The sequence below is a fragment of the Colias philodice genome, chromosome 8 (genome assembly GCF_061535455.1).
Source record: "Colias philodice isolate Cphi_HAF_F1 chromosome 8, ilColPhil1 Martin Lab GWU primary, whole genome shotgun sequence".
NCBI lineage: Eukaryota > Metazoa > Arthropoda > Insecta > Lepidoptera > Pieridae > Colias > Colias philodice.
The window spans coordinates 9,778,376-9,794,636 of NC_143093.1; the positions used below are offsets into that span (position 1 = coordinate 9,778,376).

Genomic DNA, 16,261 nt, shown 5'->3' on the forward strand with positions numbered 1-16,261 from the left:
CAAATAATAGGGTGCACCATAATATTATTCGATCTCTCGAAGATGAACATGAGCATAAGCAATGACTAGAGTAGGGACGCGAATATTACCATTATTTGAGACAAGAACGATTAATAAGTTTGTTTAATGAAAGATTAAGAATTGAAACTATTGGTCTCTTTAAACGGACGAATAGCGAGAGGCCCGTCTTATTGCAAACAGATTTCGACATAGTCTTAATGACTAGAGGTAAACATAGAAGATCAATCTACAAATTCGGTGGTGTGGTCCGACAAAATAATATAAAAGTGGGTTTGCTTATAACCTCACAATTGATTACAGATCATCTTCTGTATAGGCGATATTAACGTAGTATGTTCTTTTTGTAATGCTTTAAAGTGGAGTAAGGAGTCGGCTTTCGTTTGAAGATACGAACCTTTGAAATCACTACTTTTAAGTTTTAGAGGAACATGTGCAATCTAAACAGTTCTTAGACAATATTAGCTCTTATAGTATTGCGATTTAAATGATCCTTTGGTGCTCAACAATTATTAGATGCTCCTTTCATTCTTACTTTTAAGATACAAGGTCAAGTTTATCATTTGATAGGATCCCTTTTGCCTGAAGGCCAACCTAAGTTTCTTTAAATATATTTTGTATTCGACTACGACGAATAATCGAATACAAGAAATCAATATTTCTCGAATTTAAAACTGAACTCATTTCACAATTTTAGAACATGTTAATTCATCAGGTTAATCCGTATATATGCGTTTTAAATCGACATTAGAAGCTTTTCCTCAAGATGGTGATATTAATATAAAATCTGTATAAATGCCGATAGACGGAAGTCTATCAGCACTCAGGAATTCCCTGAGCGTGTTCTAACGCCCAGGCCGCAGTATTACAATTTTTCCTACAGTAGGGCGACGAATGTATTTTCGCATAGCAACGGAGGGGAACTCGTGGGGGGTAAAGTGACGCGGGCCACGTACCACAAACATGTTTAGTTTGTGGTACCGAGCGCGAAAGAAAGTCATCGTGTTTTTAGTAAAGTTACTATGTAAACTAACGTAATTTATTACTTAGGTACATATTCTATAATGGTGCGCTCAAACTGTTAATCTACATTTAATTTAGATTATTATTTTAATTACTAAGAAATGTAGAATTTAAATCACATTCATTCATGTTTTCCTCAGATATTCGATGTCTATGATTTTCGATGATTTTAAGATTTTCTTATCAGAGTATTCAATTTTAATGTAGTTAAATTTTATAAGAGACAATTAAGAACATTCAAAAATAAAGTGTCACGTATTTTTTTTAAACGACGAATGACGAAAAACGACCGAATCGCGGACGAAGTCGCGGGCAACAGCTAGTCTTCTTATATAAAAATGAATCGCAAAATGTGTTGGTAAGCGCATAACTCAAGAACGGCTGAACCGATTTCGATAATTCTTTTTTTATTATATTCCTTGAAGTACGAGGATGGTTCTTATGTAGAGAAAACGTAAATATTATGTACCACGGGCGAAGCTGGGGCGGACCGCTAGTTCCTCATAAAATTAACCAAGTAATCTTTTATTCTTCTAAAAGATATTTCTTTCCAGGACGTTCATCCTATTGACAATATTCTCTCAATGCATGGGTGAAGTGAAGATCCCCACAGTGGCTTGGAGGAAAGGAGTTGGTTTCACCATTATTTGGTTTCCGCTATTCAAATTATTTCCAGTGCGTATATTTTGTTTTATTTATGTCCAGTTTTCTATTATTTATTATTTTAATCGTAACTTTAGTCTTTAGCAAGAATACAAACATTTCATTATGCAAAACATATCTGTTATATGCAAAAGATAGGGTGCAATTATAATGATAAATGACTATTAAAGGGATAAGAAAAAGATGGCGCATAACGGAAAAATGTCACGCGTAACGAAAAAATGTTACACTAAATTTTTTTCCAACCCCGATAAAAAATCTTGTACCTACTGTTACAAAACCATTTAAAAAAAGACGAATTGGCCCTTCTTGAGTTTTATGCTTAGCAACTTGTGCTTTATATAGAAGAGGGAAAATTAATATTTTGACTTAACAGGTGCTGCTAACAATAGTGATAATGTGGGCAATATGCGGGATACTGACTATAACAGGAGTATTCGAACCGGGACACCCCGCTCGTACAGACCTCAAGGTTAATATTATAGAAGACGCGCCGTGGTTCCGAGTGCCGTATCCTGGTAAGATTTTTTGTTATTTTTTGCGATTTTTGTTAGGCTTTTTGATTTTTTTATGTTGTTATGGTACTTAAAATTTATTATTTTGCTTATTGTTTGATGTAGTTGATATGAAATTTCATTACAAATAATTCATTAAATTACTTACTTGTAAAACATAAAAATGGTGAAATTGGTGTCCCACAACACAGTAAAGGTCTCTAAAAGGCCTCTGCGACCTGCGTGTTGGATCCGTGTCCCCACGTAAGCCTTCCAAAGGACCGGGTACCTTCCTTATGACGGTACCCGAGTATTATGGAGTGAAATTATATGAATTTTAAATTGAAAAAAATCTAAAGCGTATATTTTGAATAAAAATATATTTTTTTCAGTGTATATGTCTCTCTCTCTCTATATTTTGTTTAAATCCGATAAAATACTCCAACTAAATTCTTAACTATATGTACAATATATAGAATTTTATACTTTAATACGATTTGCCGATTTAAAAGTCAAACCATGTCTTACACTAATGAGTACAGTCAAATTGTCTCTTGGCTAAATTAAAGAACATTCGAGAGAGATTTACGTCGCAAATTCTTGTTACATTGTTATTCATGACAATGCCTATTTGGTATAATGTTAGAATTATGGTTTCAGCGTGCTTTACAGTTTATATACTTTTGTTTTCATGCTTTTTTAAATAACGCCAGTTAGTAGTTTGAAATTATAAATATGTTTTTCTCCAGTCTTATCTAAAGGGTGTTTGGATTAAAATTATAATTGTTTACCAGGCATGCTATCTTTAAATTGCATACCTAGTTTTGAATGAAAATATATCATTATGTATTAATATTTTTAGTATTCGTTGTTTTTACAATAAAAGCAGTATTTTTTTTAATTGTAATAAATAAAAACTACAGCTTAAAATCAAAACGCATGTTAACGTTATATGTATACGTATTATATCTAGATCTATATGGGAAATTTGGGATCGAATATCAACAAGATTTTAATTCATAATTCATTACATGTTCTTACATAGGGGATGAACGTCGAAATTCTAATTACAACGTACCTATATCTCGAACGTTCGCTTCTTACTATCATCAAAGAGGAATAAAATCGATTTATTTTATCATAACATTATCCTTATAGGTTTTGAGTCGAGGATCGTAAAGTGGTGGATTTTTAGCAATTAATTCAACTAAAAACTCGTCGTTTTCATCGGTAAACGTCGCCAGCAGCGCGACCGTACTGCTCCCGGAGCGGTCCGGCGGCGCTGCCAAAATCGCGAGCAGGTCGCGCCCCTCGGCCGCGCGGCTCGGTCGCTTGCGTCGGACACTATCGCATACAATTCCCTACGAAGCGGTACGGCGCGACCACGGTCGCGGCTGCGGGGCAGCGGCTGCCGGGTCGCGACAGCCCAGATCCGAATGCTACCTTAAGGTAGCATTCGGATCTGGGCTGTCGCGACCTGGCAGCCGCGGCCCTGCAGCCGGGAAAATTGTCACTGCTGTGCGGCGCTGCCAGAAGCTTACGGATAACAGCGTCCGCGACCCGGGCAGCGACTGCCACGCGCAGTAGTCAAACAGCACTCAGTCAAAATAATAGTCAAATATACGAAAGCGAGAACTCGTGAAGAGACTGATAGAGGACGAAGAAGAGGACGATCAAATAATGTTGGTCTTACTATCATCAAAGAGGAATAAAATCGATTTATTTTATCATAACATTATCCTTATAGGTTTTGAGTCGAGGATCGTAAAGTGGTGGATTTTTAGCAATTAATTCAACTAAAAACTCGTCGTTTTCATCCGTAAACGTCGCCAGCAGCGCGACCGTACTGCTCCCGGAGCGGTCCGGCGGCGCTGCCAAAATCGCGAGCAGGTCGCGCCCCTCGGCCGCGCGGCTCGGTCGCTTGCGTCGGACACTATCGCATACAATTCCCTACGAAGCGGTACGCGCGACCACGGTCGCGGCTGCGGGGCAGCGGCTGCCGGGTCGCGACCGCCCAGATCCGAATGCTACCTTTAAGAGTCAGAGAAGCCTGACCTTTTTGAAATTATATTACTTTTAATTAGATCTATAAAATAACGTGCGAAACGTGGAATTGAATGAAATTTTCACCGATTCTAATATAGCTTTTATTAGTTTACCGATAGCTACTGGTCTCTGCATTTGACAAAATAATAATAGTGGTCTTTTATCAAAAACGTCATCACCACCTACCTAGTGACTTATTAAAAAAATACAGCAATTCAAATTTCAAACTTCTTAGACTTAGATAATACAATAAAGAGGAAATTTTTGTGTTTTTGACCTTGAAAATCACCTGGAAACCTTTCAACATGACCGATTTCGAAACTTCTTTCATCAGCTACATTTTCCTGAATCACATGGCAGGCTTTTACTTTATTTCGTTTATACGAGCTTGGCTTTAAAACAAAGCTAAATTAATACTTAAACACAGATTCAATTTCATTTCAACCATTAATAATATTGGTTAATTTAGCTCATCTATAATAATATTATAAAGCTGAAGAGTTTGTTTGTTTGTGAGTTTGTTTGAACGCGCTAATCTCAAGAACTACTGGTCCGATTTGATAAATTATTTCTGTGTTAGATAGCTCATTTATCGAGGATGGCAGGCTATAAATCATCACGCTAAGACCAATAGGAGCGGAGCAATGCGGGTGAAACCGCGAAGCACAGCTAGTTTTCTATATAAATACTAGCGGTCCGCCCCGGCTTCGCCCGTGGTGCCTACATGTTTAAACTATCCTCTCTCAAGTTGGATCGAACTGCACATGGTGTGCGAATTTTATTATAATCGGTTAAGTGGTTTAGGAGTCCATTGAGGACAAACATTGTGACACGAGATTTATTATATATATCTTTTTAGGACAATGGGGAACACCAACGGTAAGTGTGGCGGGAGTACTGGGCATGTTGGCCGGAGTCCTCGCCTGTACTGTGGAGTCGATAAGCTACTATCCTACTACTGCTAGAATGTGTGGTAAGTTTATTTTGTTCCAGTTTTTGTTTCATTTTGTGTCTATGTATATTTTATATCTACTATCTATGTGTATAAAAAATAAGTGCTCTTAGTTAGTCTCGCTAAAATTCAGGAATGGCTGTACCGATTTAGCTGATTGTGGTTTTGAAATGTTTGTCCAGGGAAGGTTTATACGTTTTTTATCTTAACCTGTGTAACGCTGAGATACATAAATGATAAATCTGTCAATTGGTTAAGGTAACGGCACCAGTGGTGGACAAGCATCCAGTAATGGACAAAATAAATATTAAATTTAAATATTAAGGCCAAAATTAACGTTATATAATTTGGCAATACTTAAAATAATAGTTTGGTTCATAAGCTATCAGAATACGACACTTCATCTTATTCGGCCAAAATGTTTGAAGATGGCAGAACGTTATGTTTAGTTGCTGCGACTCGTTTCGAAGAAATCCGTTTTTACTAAGAAAATCCTTAAGGAAGTAAGGACACAATTTTGGTTATAAGAATTTTTGTATAAATGTCAGCAAAATTTGATATTACTTTTATTTATAGTAGTTAAGTGTACTAAATATTACACGATTTAGTATCATGATAGGTTATGTTGTTTAAATAAAATTCATCAGTGTCCATAACTGGATTTAATTCTATGGATATATCCATTTATGGACATATGTCGAAAATAAACTTTTTTTAAAGGTATTAATTACATGCGCTTTTCTGTATTGTCTTTTCTTTCTGATTAATAATATACCTATCACGACCATTTCAAACAAACGGTTCCAATATTGTACAACAATTGTCCATGACTGGATTTGCTTTGGTTCCTATAATGGACATTGATATTTTTTGTTAAAATTACACTAATGGGTCCAACAACATAATATCTATCTAAACATGAAGAATATATTTTAGAACAATGGGTCATTATGTGCTGTGCGACTCGTTCTCGGCTTCATTCTCTATCACTGCGTAGAGAAGTCGCATACTTATGCGTATTGTAACGCATCTATCATAGAGAGTTCTCTGATGAACTGTTTGGATCGTTGTCTGCTGCTAAATTCCACCACCATATAGCACACACGCTTAAATTTCATCCACACCATCTTGACAACAGTTTAAAAAAAGCTTTTTGCCTCGTGCTACAATTTGGAATCCATATCGATGGACCGATCAGATTAAGGCTGCTGGCGGATTCAGATTGGCGATTCACTTCACGAGTGTAGCGGAATGCCAGGAAACAGAGAGATATGGCGAAACATCGTGAAGCGGGTAACATCTACCCCCCTAGAGTGATATGACGAAGAAGAAGAAGTCCCAAAATGGATGGAATGGCAGTACTTTTTTTAATTATATTTTTCATCCCTGACTTATTGAGAAAAAATAACCATATTGGTGTTTCTTAACGGACATAACTCGTATTTAACGATGCATTTGTCCAATTTTTGCCTAGAAAATGGAAATTAAGACTGTTTTAAATATTATAAGTATGCAAAATAATTAATAAGTACTATTTTTTATAAATACATCCCCGATTTATTGTATTCCAATCATCATTTTCAAGATTCTATTGATAACTATAAGTCTTCTCCAAGTGTAAATAACTTTAGAAACGACATTAGGTACAGTCCATAAATGGGTGTTCATAACTGGATGTTGTCCAAAACTGGGTGTCCATCATTAGATTTTTCACTGTCCAACACTGGTGCAAAAAAGTGGTTTTTTAATTTATAAATAACTTCATTATTTATGCATTGTAATCTTTTTTCTAACATTGGTTACGTTAAACTAACATTGAACTAAAGGTATAACTAAACAATATCCAATAAAGTTAAAAAACCTACGAGAAATTTGCAAAAAACTTCAATTTTTTCCTTAATCTGTACAAGACTGGTGCCGTTACGTTATCTAACAGGACATGAATCTATAGTTAAATAGATGTGTAGCATGTTTGATTTTTCCTATAGCTCTAGTTTTATTTTGTTTTGAATTTCCAACAAAGGATACATAATTAAACAACTCTTAATTCTAAAATTGCTTATGATATAATATGTTCCTTTACTAATGTAGGAAATTACAACGATCCTATCTACAAATATATTTGAACGGATAACAATATAGTTGCTTTGCTTTTGTGTTGATAGCAAATATAATAATCGATGGTTAAGTATGAATTGCTATTGAAGACTGCTTTAATATATCTGAATGGGGATGCGGCACAGCTAATTGCAATAGTTTCTGAATAACTTGCATGCTTCAATTTACATATAAGTTATTATTTATCTCGTTTCGCAATAGCTATTCAGTTTTATTCATTGCTATAAACGGTTCAAATTAAAGTATTCAATCCTCAAATATACTTATAATTTTCTGAAAATTCCTAACAAATACGCACGCACCATTTGTTAAATTGAATTTTGTGTCCTTCACAAAAGAATCCGTTTCAAATCCGTTTCATTGTTCATAAACAACAATAACGAAAATGGCATGTTTAAAATTTTCCTTTGTGTACATTTTTCTCAGAAGTCACGTAATTAAATAGATCTAAAGTACAAATTACAGGCACTGAAAGCAAAACTAATTAAGGAACGCCCTGTCATTTGCAGGGAAAACAAAAGTTTTGAGTCGAGGGGCGAGATGGACTCGTGTTTTGCACATTCAATAGACAAAACTTGGCAAATTGGGCATTTTTTATGAAATTGACGCTATTTAATTTAACTTTTTGAATTTTGGATCACAAATCAATACTCTCGTAAAAATGGGTGTGAGTTAATCTGTTTTATCGAAAAGCTTTTAAATCAAAAAGCCGATTCCTTTATAATTTATGCGCAATTATATTTGTAACTGTATCTTTATCTGCGTTTGTATCTGCTTCTGCATTTACATTTGAATCTATAATAACAACGGGTCACCATGAAATTTGACTTTGTTTGCAAAGCATTAAATTTCGTAGTTTAGGTCGTAATTAGACGGAAAAAAAATATATGGCATGAAAAACTTTGCTTTTGTGCTTAGAAGACTGATTGAAGGAAATTTTTAAAAATCTCGGATTTTAATTTTTGATTGAAAATAAAACTATTGAAAAAAAAATGTTTATTATTTTTATTGAGTTTTACTATCAAATTAGCTTACAGAAAAGTGGAAAATAACTTAAAAGTGCACACTTTTACTTTTTCTTTTATGTTCATAGCTACTTTCTCTCAATAAACCCCAAATATAGTCGCCCATCATGTTTTCATTGTATTGGCCTTGATAGCGTTGTTCAAAATTCATGATGTCCTGATGGAAACGTTCTCCTTGCTCTTCGGAATAGGATCCCATATTGTTTTTAAATTTATCCAAATGAGCATGCAGCATATGTACTTTGACATCCTGCAGCCCATGGCCTTAAAATTTGTAATTGGAATTTGCCTTACCTTCCAAACACCTTTTACAATATCTACAAGCAACATGTGGAGCCCATGGCTCATCTTGATTCCGTACAGGACAGTCAAAATATGCTTCATAGGCTTCACAGAGAACGTGAGATGTCTTTAGTTCATATTTCACGTCTCGAACTTTAATAAATTGACCACATATATAAAACAAAATGCATCAGCATCGTATTTTCACTTTCGTGACGACATTTTAAGTTATTCTGGGCTTGTAAATAATACCTGATGGTTGTTTACCACTCGGGTGCCATCTAGCGGCACAGTGTAAACGTTAATATCCCACTCTCACCGCGCGGTCTTTTTAAAAAATTAAAATTTATGAAAAAATTGAAAAATTTGTATTATTATTATAACTATCACAAAAGCAAACTTTATACCGAAAAAAGGTATTTTCTTTTCGTTTTTGTGCATAACTAACTGGAAAATAATAGTATAAACTTTAGGACAAAGAACGAAAATTTTTTTGTCGAGTCGTGTAATTATACATGTACCGGTGCATAGACCTGTGTCTATATTTGCGTCTGCATGGTTATCTGCATCTGTATCTGTACAGGTATTCTACTTGTACCTTCATCTGCACTAGCAAATTTACCTGTACGTGATATTTGTAACTAAGCCATAAGGCCGCCTTTTGTACATTTAAATCCATTAAGATATTATAAAATAAGATTAAGGGCCGATTTTTCAATGCTTGGATAAAATTTATCCGTCCAATAAAGTATTACACGATAATATTAAAATGTCACGTAAACTGTCTAATACGGGCAATTAGAATACGTTTTTTAAAATGGTAGTTTTATACATTATTCGACGAATAAGTTTTAAACAAGGATTGAAAAATCAGCCCTAAACCTAATGTACAATAAAGAATAAATAAATAAATAAATAACTATCCGTGTATAATGCAATCAATTATCATTCTGTATGTGGGGTAATTTCGTGAAATTCGCAAAATTTATAGTGATATCGTGTAGGTATCGCATGAAAACAAACGGGTTCAAATCAATCACTAGTTACGTTTTAATTTAACATTATTACATTTATAGACCGGGAGATACTGACACAAAATTTCGAGTCATTTGTAACAGGATGGCGGTTCTACAGGGGTCTTAGTACGCAATGACAAAAAGAAAAACGATGGCGTGAACGCTGGTACCGGCGGCTTAGTCGCGTGGGCGTTAGTCGAACTCGTCGGAAAATAGCGAAAGTCAAACGATTTGTAACAGTATGGCACTTATTTTTCCTGTAAGTTTGAGGATCAACAAATATAAATACGAAATTTCAAAGATCTATGTGTTGGAAATCTTCACTTATATAAATTAATAATAAATTAAGTTTTCAAGTATGACAGCACTTTTTCCCCCTACTAGAAGTATGGCAAATATAATAATGGTCACATTTTATCAAATACTCTCCAAAAATCCAAATGCAATACTGGTACAAAAAGTATGGCGAAATAAAAATTTTTTGCAGATTTTCGGCGGTATGGCGACCATTTGGAATCGTCCGAAAAGTATGGCATGGCGATTTTCGTAAATGGCTGCACGACGATAGTTACCTGTGCAAAAGTTAGCCTGGTACAAATGGTTGAATGATTGTTTTATTTAAATCAACATATTCGCGTCGGTATGGCGGGCTGTAAGTCACACCGGAAAAGTATGGCATGACACTACCGCCTACTACTTTTTTATGGGCTATCGGTAAATTATAAAATTTTTGTGTTACAAATCATTTGACTTTCCCTATTTTTCCGACGAGTTCGACAAACGCCCACGCGACTAAGCCACCGGTACCAGCGTTCACACCATCATTTTTCTTTTTGTCATTGCGTACTAAGACCCCTGTAGAACCGCCATCCTTGTTACAAATGACTCGAAATTTTGTGTCAGTATCTCCCGGTCTATTACCCCGTCATTTGGAATTCGAATCGAATGCACCCTACCTATATATGTACAGGTACAAGTAGAAGTCTACCTGTACCTGTATCTATACCTCTACCTATATCTCTAGCGGCACCACCACCCCCCCTACACGCGATCAACCGCGGTCTTGGAACAGAAGGACTCGGTACAGTACTCGCGGGGCTCTGGGGCTCCGGCAACGGGACCAACACATTTGGAGAGAATGTTGGCGCTATTGGGGTTACTAAGGTTGGCTGTTTTTGTAAAATATTTATAGTGGACTTCTTTTACAGTCATCCCTTAGAATCGTCATGCTATTTATAATCAAAATTGTACATACTTAATGGTACCGGGTACGTAGACCAGGTATAATCTTCTTGAAAGAATAAGACTGCATTAAGAAATAGATTGCCAGTGATTTAGGGATGATAACCAAATGTCTATTTATTTTTCTTATTTATTAATACATTGTAAAACATTGATTTTTAAAAATATCACCATCTGTAGTCTGAAGTCTCTAGATATCTATATGGTTCCAATTTCTTTATACTTACTAAGTATTTTCTGAATCGGTGAATACCATTTTTTGATTCAAGATCTCAAAAAAATTACTTTTTAATAAAAGTTTGGATCAATTTCTAAATTAAAATTAATTTCATTTTAATCAATTCCTTAGGTAGGATCCCGTCGCGTAGTACAATACGCAGCGGGTCTGATGATAGTCCAGGGGGTGATCGGGAAACTTGGTGCAGTGTTCATCATCATCCCGCAGCCGATTGTGGGCGGACTGTTCTGTGTTATGTTCGGCATGATTTCTGCTTTTGGTGAGATTTTTGTTCGGATTTATTCTCTGTTATAACAATTACGTTCGTGAATTCAATTCTGTTGTATTGGATTTTTTATATGTTAGTAAAAATGAAGATTTTTAATTTTTTTAGTGTTAATTGTAGTTTACAGGATTTTTAATGGAAGTGAGAATAATAACATCAATCATTATAACTTTGTTTTAATGAATTTTGATGTAGATCGTATCTGTATTTTCTTTCGAGTCTACACAATAATTATATAGAACTAAATATCTGTTATATGAATGACATGAACCACATTGAAATATCTTTAAGGTCTCTCCGCCTTGCAATACGTGAACCTAAACAGTTCCCGTAACCTGTACATCATTGGCTTCAGCCTTTTCTTTCCACTCGTTCTGACCCGTTGGATGTCATCCCACCATGCCATACATACAGGCTTCGAAGCTTTGGATGCTGTGCTGCAAGTGTTGTTGTCTACATCCATCCTGGTGGGGGGAGTGGTTGGATGTGTCCTGGATAATGTGATTCCTGGTAAGTGACCCATCGGCACATCAAGGTCTACGAAAAATTGTCCGTCTGTCACGTGAACACTGAACAACCAGTTATAACTTTCTCAAAGTAACACCTGAATATTTTTTATTTAACATGAATTTAATTGGTAATAGATAAATAATAATTTATTTATTTATTATAATGTACATATTTTATTTTTTAGACGTTTCTTTTTTATTGAAGTTTTATAGTAATTAGGACCACAATTAGGACGTTTTAAACAGGTTTGCTGTGCAAGACCGCGGTATTTAAATTCGATTAGGTATTATTTTGCATTTTTCAATTGTTTTGCTTGTAATAAGATGTCTCATTTTGAACAATTTATAAGTTAAATAGTGTTAAAATTAGTAAAGTTCTTTATGTTGACATAGTGTTGATGATACAAAAAAAAAATGTTCAATTCCATGATATTTCTATTTCTAAGAGCAAATATTTTTACGATAAATTAGGAATTAATTGTCTTTAACATTGTCTAAGTCGATTTTAATAGATTTTAAATTAAAATAAGAAATTTCATTTTTTTTTTTCATTTTTAGTTAGTCGATTCCCGTTCAAAGTAATTTTTTTTTTCGAAAAATCTATGAATGCAGTTCTATATCTTTTAAAAAATGAAGTAATGTTTCCTTTTAGCAAAATTCCCTATCTTCAGTATTTCAAGTACCTCCAGGAACCATCGAAAATTTCCACACTGTATACTATATATTATAATATCTTGTAGGCTTTGTATTTGCTTGTTATTATTCGAGTAACTAAATAATATGTAACAAGTTCATCAACTAAAAAGTTTTTAATTCCGCATCAACTCTTATTACCTATCTGCTTACCAATTTTCATCAAAGTCAATCCAACCGTTTACGCTTTAATATACCACCATATTAATTCCAATTCATAAAACTTATTCAAATACGCACAAAAAACAGAAAACTACCTCACATATCATAAAAACATCCCAATAATATACCTACTAGAGATATCTGTCATACATATTTGATGGCCCATCGATCCTCCATTTGCCCTTTGCTCTTTCGATAATTTCCTTTACATTTTATTTATTTCACTCCATGTTCCGCCCACTTCAAAATTGGCAAAATACGTAAATGTACCGGTTCTAAAGGCAATTTTGTGTTTGTAACTTCTTTATTGTTATTTTGTATGTGTAGCGTGTAACAAACTTTTAAGTCCTCTAATCTAAGGATTTTGTACAGCTTGAGACAAATTATAATGTACATATTTAAAATTATTTATTTATTGATTCTTATAATAATCACTATAGATATATAAACATATAACAAAAAATTAGAAATTTCAATTGGAATCAAAAACTTAACATTAAGTTTGATTCCAATTCAGATTTCAAATTTTTCGTTTTCAATTTTAATTTATTTATGGAAGGCCCCATAAGTGTTTTTTTTTACTTTTTACTCCAATTATCTGTTTGTCGAATTCCAATATTTGTTCATATACAATACAAATACATTGGGCAAAGTATTTTCATTCAAAAGCACTTGAATAAATTGCAAACATGTATCGATATCAGCTATCACGTATGCAGAGTATCAATAAAAGTAGATAATAATTTATAAATGAATGTGAATAACTTTTACTATGCATACTTAAAATAATTTGATAGATGTTTGGCGGTTTGTCTGTCTGACGCTTTCATCCTAAACATAAACCTCATCATAAACCTCATTATCAATTAATAAGATGAAATGATGAATGATAAGATTCACACACACACACACACACACACACATAACAAAACCTTTTCTTTCATAAAATATATGCGATGAAAGTTATTGCCGTTAGTTTGTCCACTGGTTACAAAAATATTTTATGGATTTTTGAAAAAATTTTGTTTGTCAATTCGTCTCTCAGGTACTCGGGAAGAGCGTGGCTTGGACAAGTGGGCTCAAGAAATGTGTCTCGAAGCTGTTGGGGCTAGTACAGGAGATACTTACGATTTTCCTGTGGGCATGAGTTTTATACGAAGGTATGTACATATTATGTTTATTTATTTCTTAAATAAAAAGCTTTCAATTGTAGTGTATCATACCTACGCGAAGAAATTTGTTTCTTAATTTATGAAAATTTTAATACTTACTTAAAAAGTTTTTTAGCGTTCTCAAAATAAATTTTCAATTATTTAGTTCTTTTATTTTGCAATAAAATTGAATTAATAATTTTATACCCTTTTAAATCTTAATTAAAATACGTAGGAAGCAAGTACATCATAATATATTATTGGACGTTCAATGATTGCGTTTTTGGAAAAGGAAAATATTTAGATAACACTTTCTATAGAACTGTAGAACTTTTTATAGAACTCTATAGTATAAAGTTTAATCTTGCAAATATTGTCCTTATTGATACAACTAATTTATACCTCTCCCATTTTAAAGTTATTATTTAATTTCAGATGGAATTGGACAACATATTTACCATTCATGCCAACATACGAAGCGGGGAAATTCACAGCTTTGTTCAAACGAAAGAAGGAAAGTTGAAAGAATATTGAAAGAACTAAAAGTTGGAATTGATTTCCGAAGGAAGAGCAAAGATTTATGATTTTCGGCGAAATTGTAGAATGTAATAGTTGAATTGTAATAAATTGATTATTTTATGGAGTTTTGTGTTTTATTTTTAAACACCTATACAAGTTTTGAATTTGATCGAAAATTCTCTATTCGATGATAAATGCTTGAGTATTCCAAATACTTAAGCTGCTAAGCATCTATCTGGAATTTTAGTCAGAGTATAAAAAACTCGTGTTTAGACATTGAGGTATTATTACTACGTATAGAGAGGATACCACGAACAAAATCTGTGCAACAATCGCGGCGGTGCGGGGCGCGCGTGGGGCGGCTAGTTAGTGATATAAGCGATGTTTAGGACGCTTGTCTCTAACTCGTGTTACAAATAGTGTAGTAGCGATGCCCTCTCTAGTACGTACCTACATGGTAACTAAATGTGTTTGGCTTTTGACAAAATTATCTTAAAAGAGCATTTAGGCTTCGTACTATCTACGTTCTATACAATAAAAAATATGTATAAAACATATTAAAGTCGAGCTTTTCCTGTATTTAGAAAGAAAAATCTAAACATAATATTGATGGACTCTTTTGAAAACTATGGCTATGGCTTCTTCATAAATACTGGATAGACAACTCGACGTTATTAATACACATCGAAAAAAATCACTTGCCTATTAATTTCCCAGCTTTTTATCGAATACCAAAGAGTAAACAGGATTATATTGCACGTTGGATTTACAACCTTATTCCTACAAAATATGGTTCATTTTCCCGTAACCATTTCGCCTCGTATTTGGAGCTAAGGCGCCGTACACACTATCTCTAATAAAACATTTTTATTGCGCCAAAACAAGATCACTACAACTATAAAGAAGATCACAAACGCTAAAAACATGCCATTTTATCGAAGTTAACTAGGAAATAGTTTGGAAAATCCAAAAGTGCACGCCTCATAATTTTTTTTTAATAATTATTTATTAATTATTATTTTTGTTTATTTAATAACAATTAAACCACATCGAATCAGACCCTGAAAAATGAAAGGGTTCTATTCCTGAGCATACTCAAGCGTAAGAGAAAAAAAAAGACTCGATTAGTAAAGTATTTCGGTCGCTAAGGTTGGGTCGCCTAAGATCGTATTATCGTGTTAACAAGAAAATCCTCCGCACATACAGACACACGGACGTCCAAGACAGAACTTTTTTAAACTGTTTTTTAACTAGTTTAAATAACAAAAATGACATCAAAAATATCATGAACGTTAAAAATAGTGTTTTTTCTTAATATGTGTGTGTATGTATTATCTTACAAGTGCAATGTATGATACATAAAGACATTTTAAGTTTGAAAAATCAGATGTTTTGCGCGAAGTGACAGTAGTACCCACCTCAACGCTTCGCTTATGAGGCGTGCAATATAAATTAGTGTGAGTTGATGAATTAAGTAGGTATAAACACCTACCGTGGTCATAAATCAGAAAGTTTCTTTAGTAGATGATTTTCCGTTCATTTTTAGGCTGATTTAGCATAAAGATAGATTGAAAATTATAACATAGCAACGTAGTAATGTGAAGAAATGACACATCATACAAAAATAAAGAAATTATTACCGATTTTTTGTTCAGAAACAAATTCGGTACTCAGGTATTAGCCGATTCCACTAAATTCTTTATCATAACATCAGCATGTCGATGAAGCGAGTCCAAAATATCTTCCCCTACCAAAGAGTGTTACCTACAGAAGTTTTCAGATAAAAAAATTAAACAATACATAGTACTAGTATAGTATTATATTATCTATGTCAATAGTATGAAA

At 33.8% G+C, this 16,261-nt stretch overlaps 1 protein-coding gene across 2 annotated transcripts in view; it reads left to right on the forward strand.

The window, feature by feature from the left end:
• The window catches only part of LOC149486766 (solute carrier family 23 member 2), a 43,424-nt gene extending 28,884 nt beyond the window's left edge, over positions 1-14,540 (forward strand). The window contains exons 7-14 of one of the 2 annotated variants that reach the window (XM_089698490.1): positions 1,596-1,716; positions 2,081-2,222; positions 5,104-5,217; positions 10,662-10,801; positions 11,229-11,376; positions 11,674-11,892; positions 13,792-13,906; positions 14,333-14,540. In XM_089698490.1, coding sequence (XP_089554616.1) covers positions 1,596-1,716; positions 2,081-2,222; positions 5,104-5,217; positions 10,662-10,801; positions 11,229-11,376; positions 11,674-11,892; positions 13,792-13,906; positions 14,333-14,420 — 1,087 coding nt within the window. In that variant the 3' untranslated portion in view covers positions 14,421-14,540. The remainder of the gene's footprint in view (positions 1-1,595; positions 1,717-2,080; positions 2,223-5,103; positions 5,218-10,661; positions 10,802-11,228; positions 11,377-11,673; positions 11,893-13,791; positions 13,907-14,332) is intronic. The other variant, XM_089698491.1, reaches the window with a different exon arrangement.
• The last annotated feature ends 1,721 nt before the right edge of the window (positions 14,541-16,261 follow it).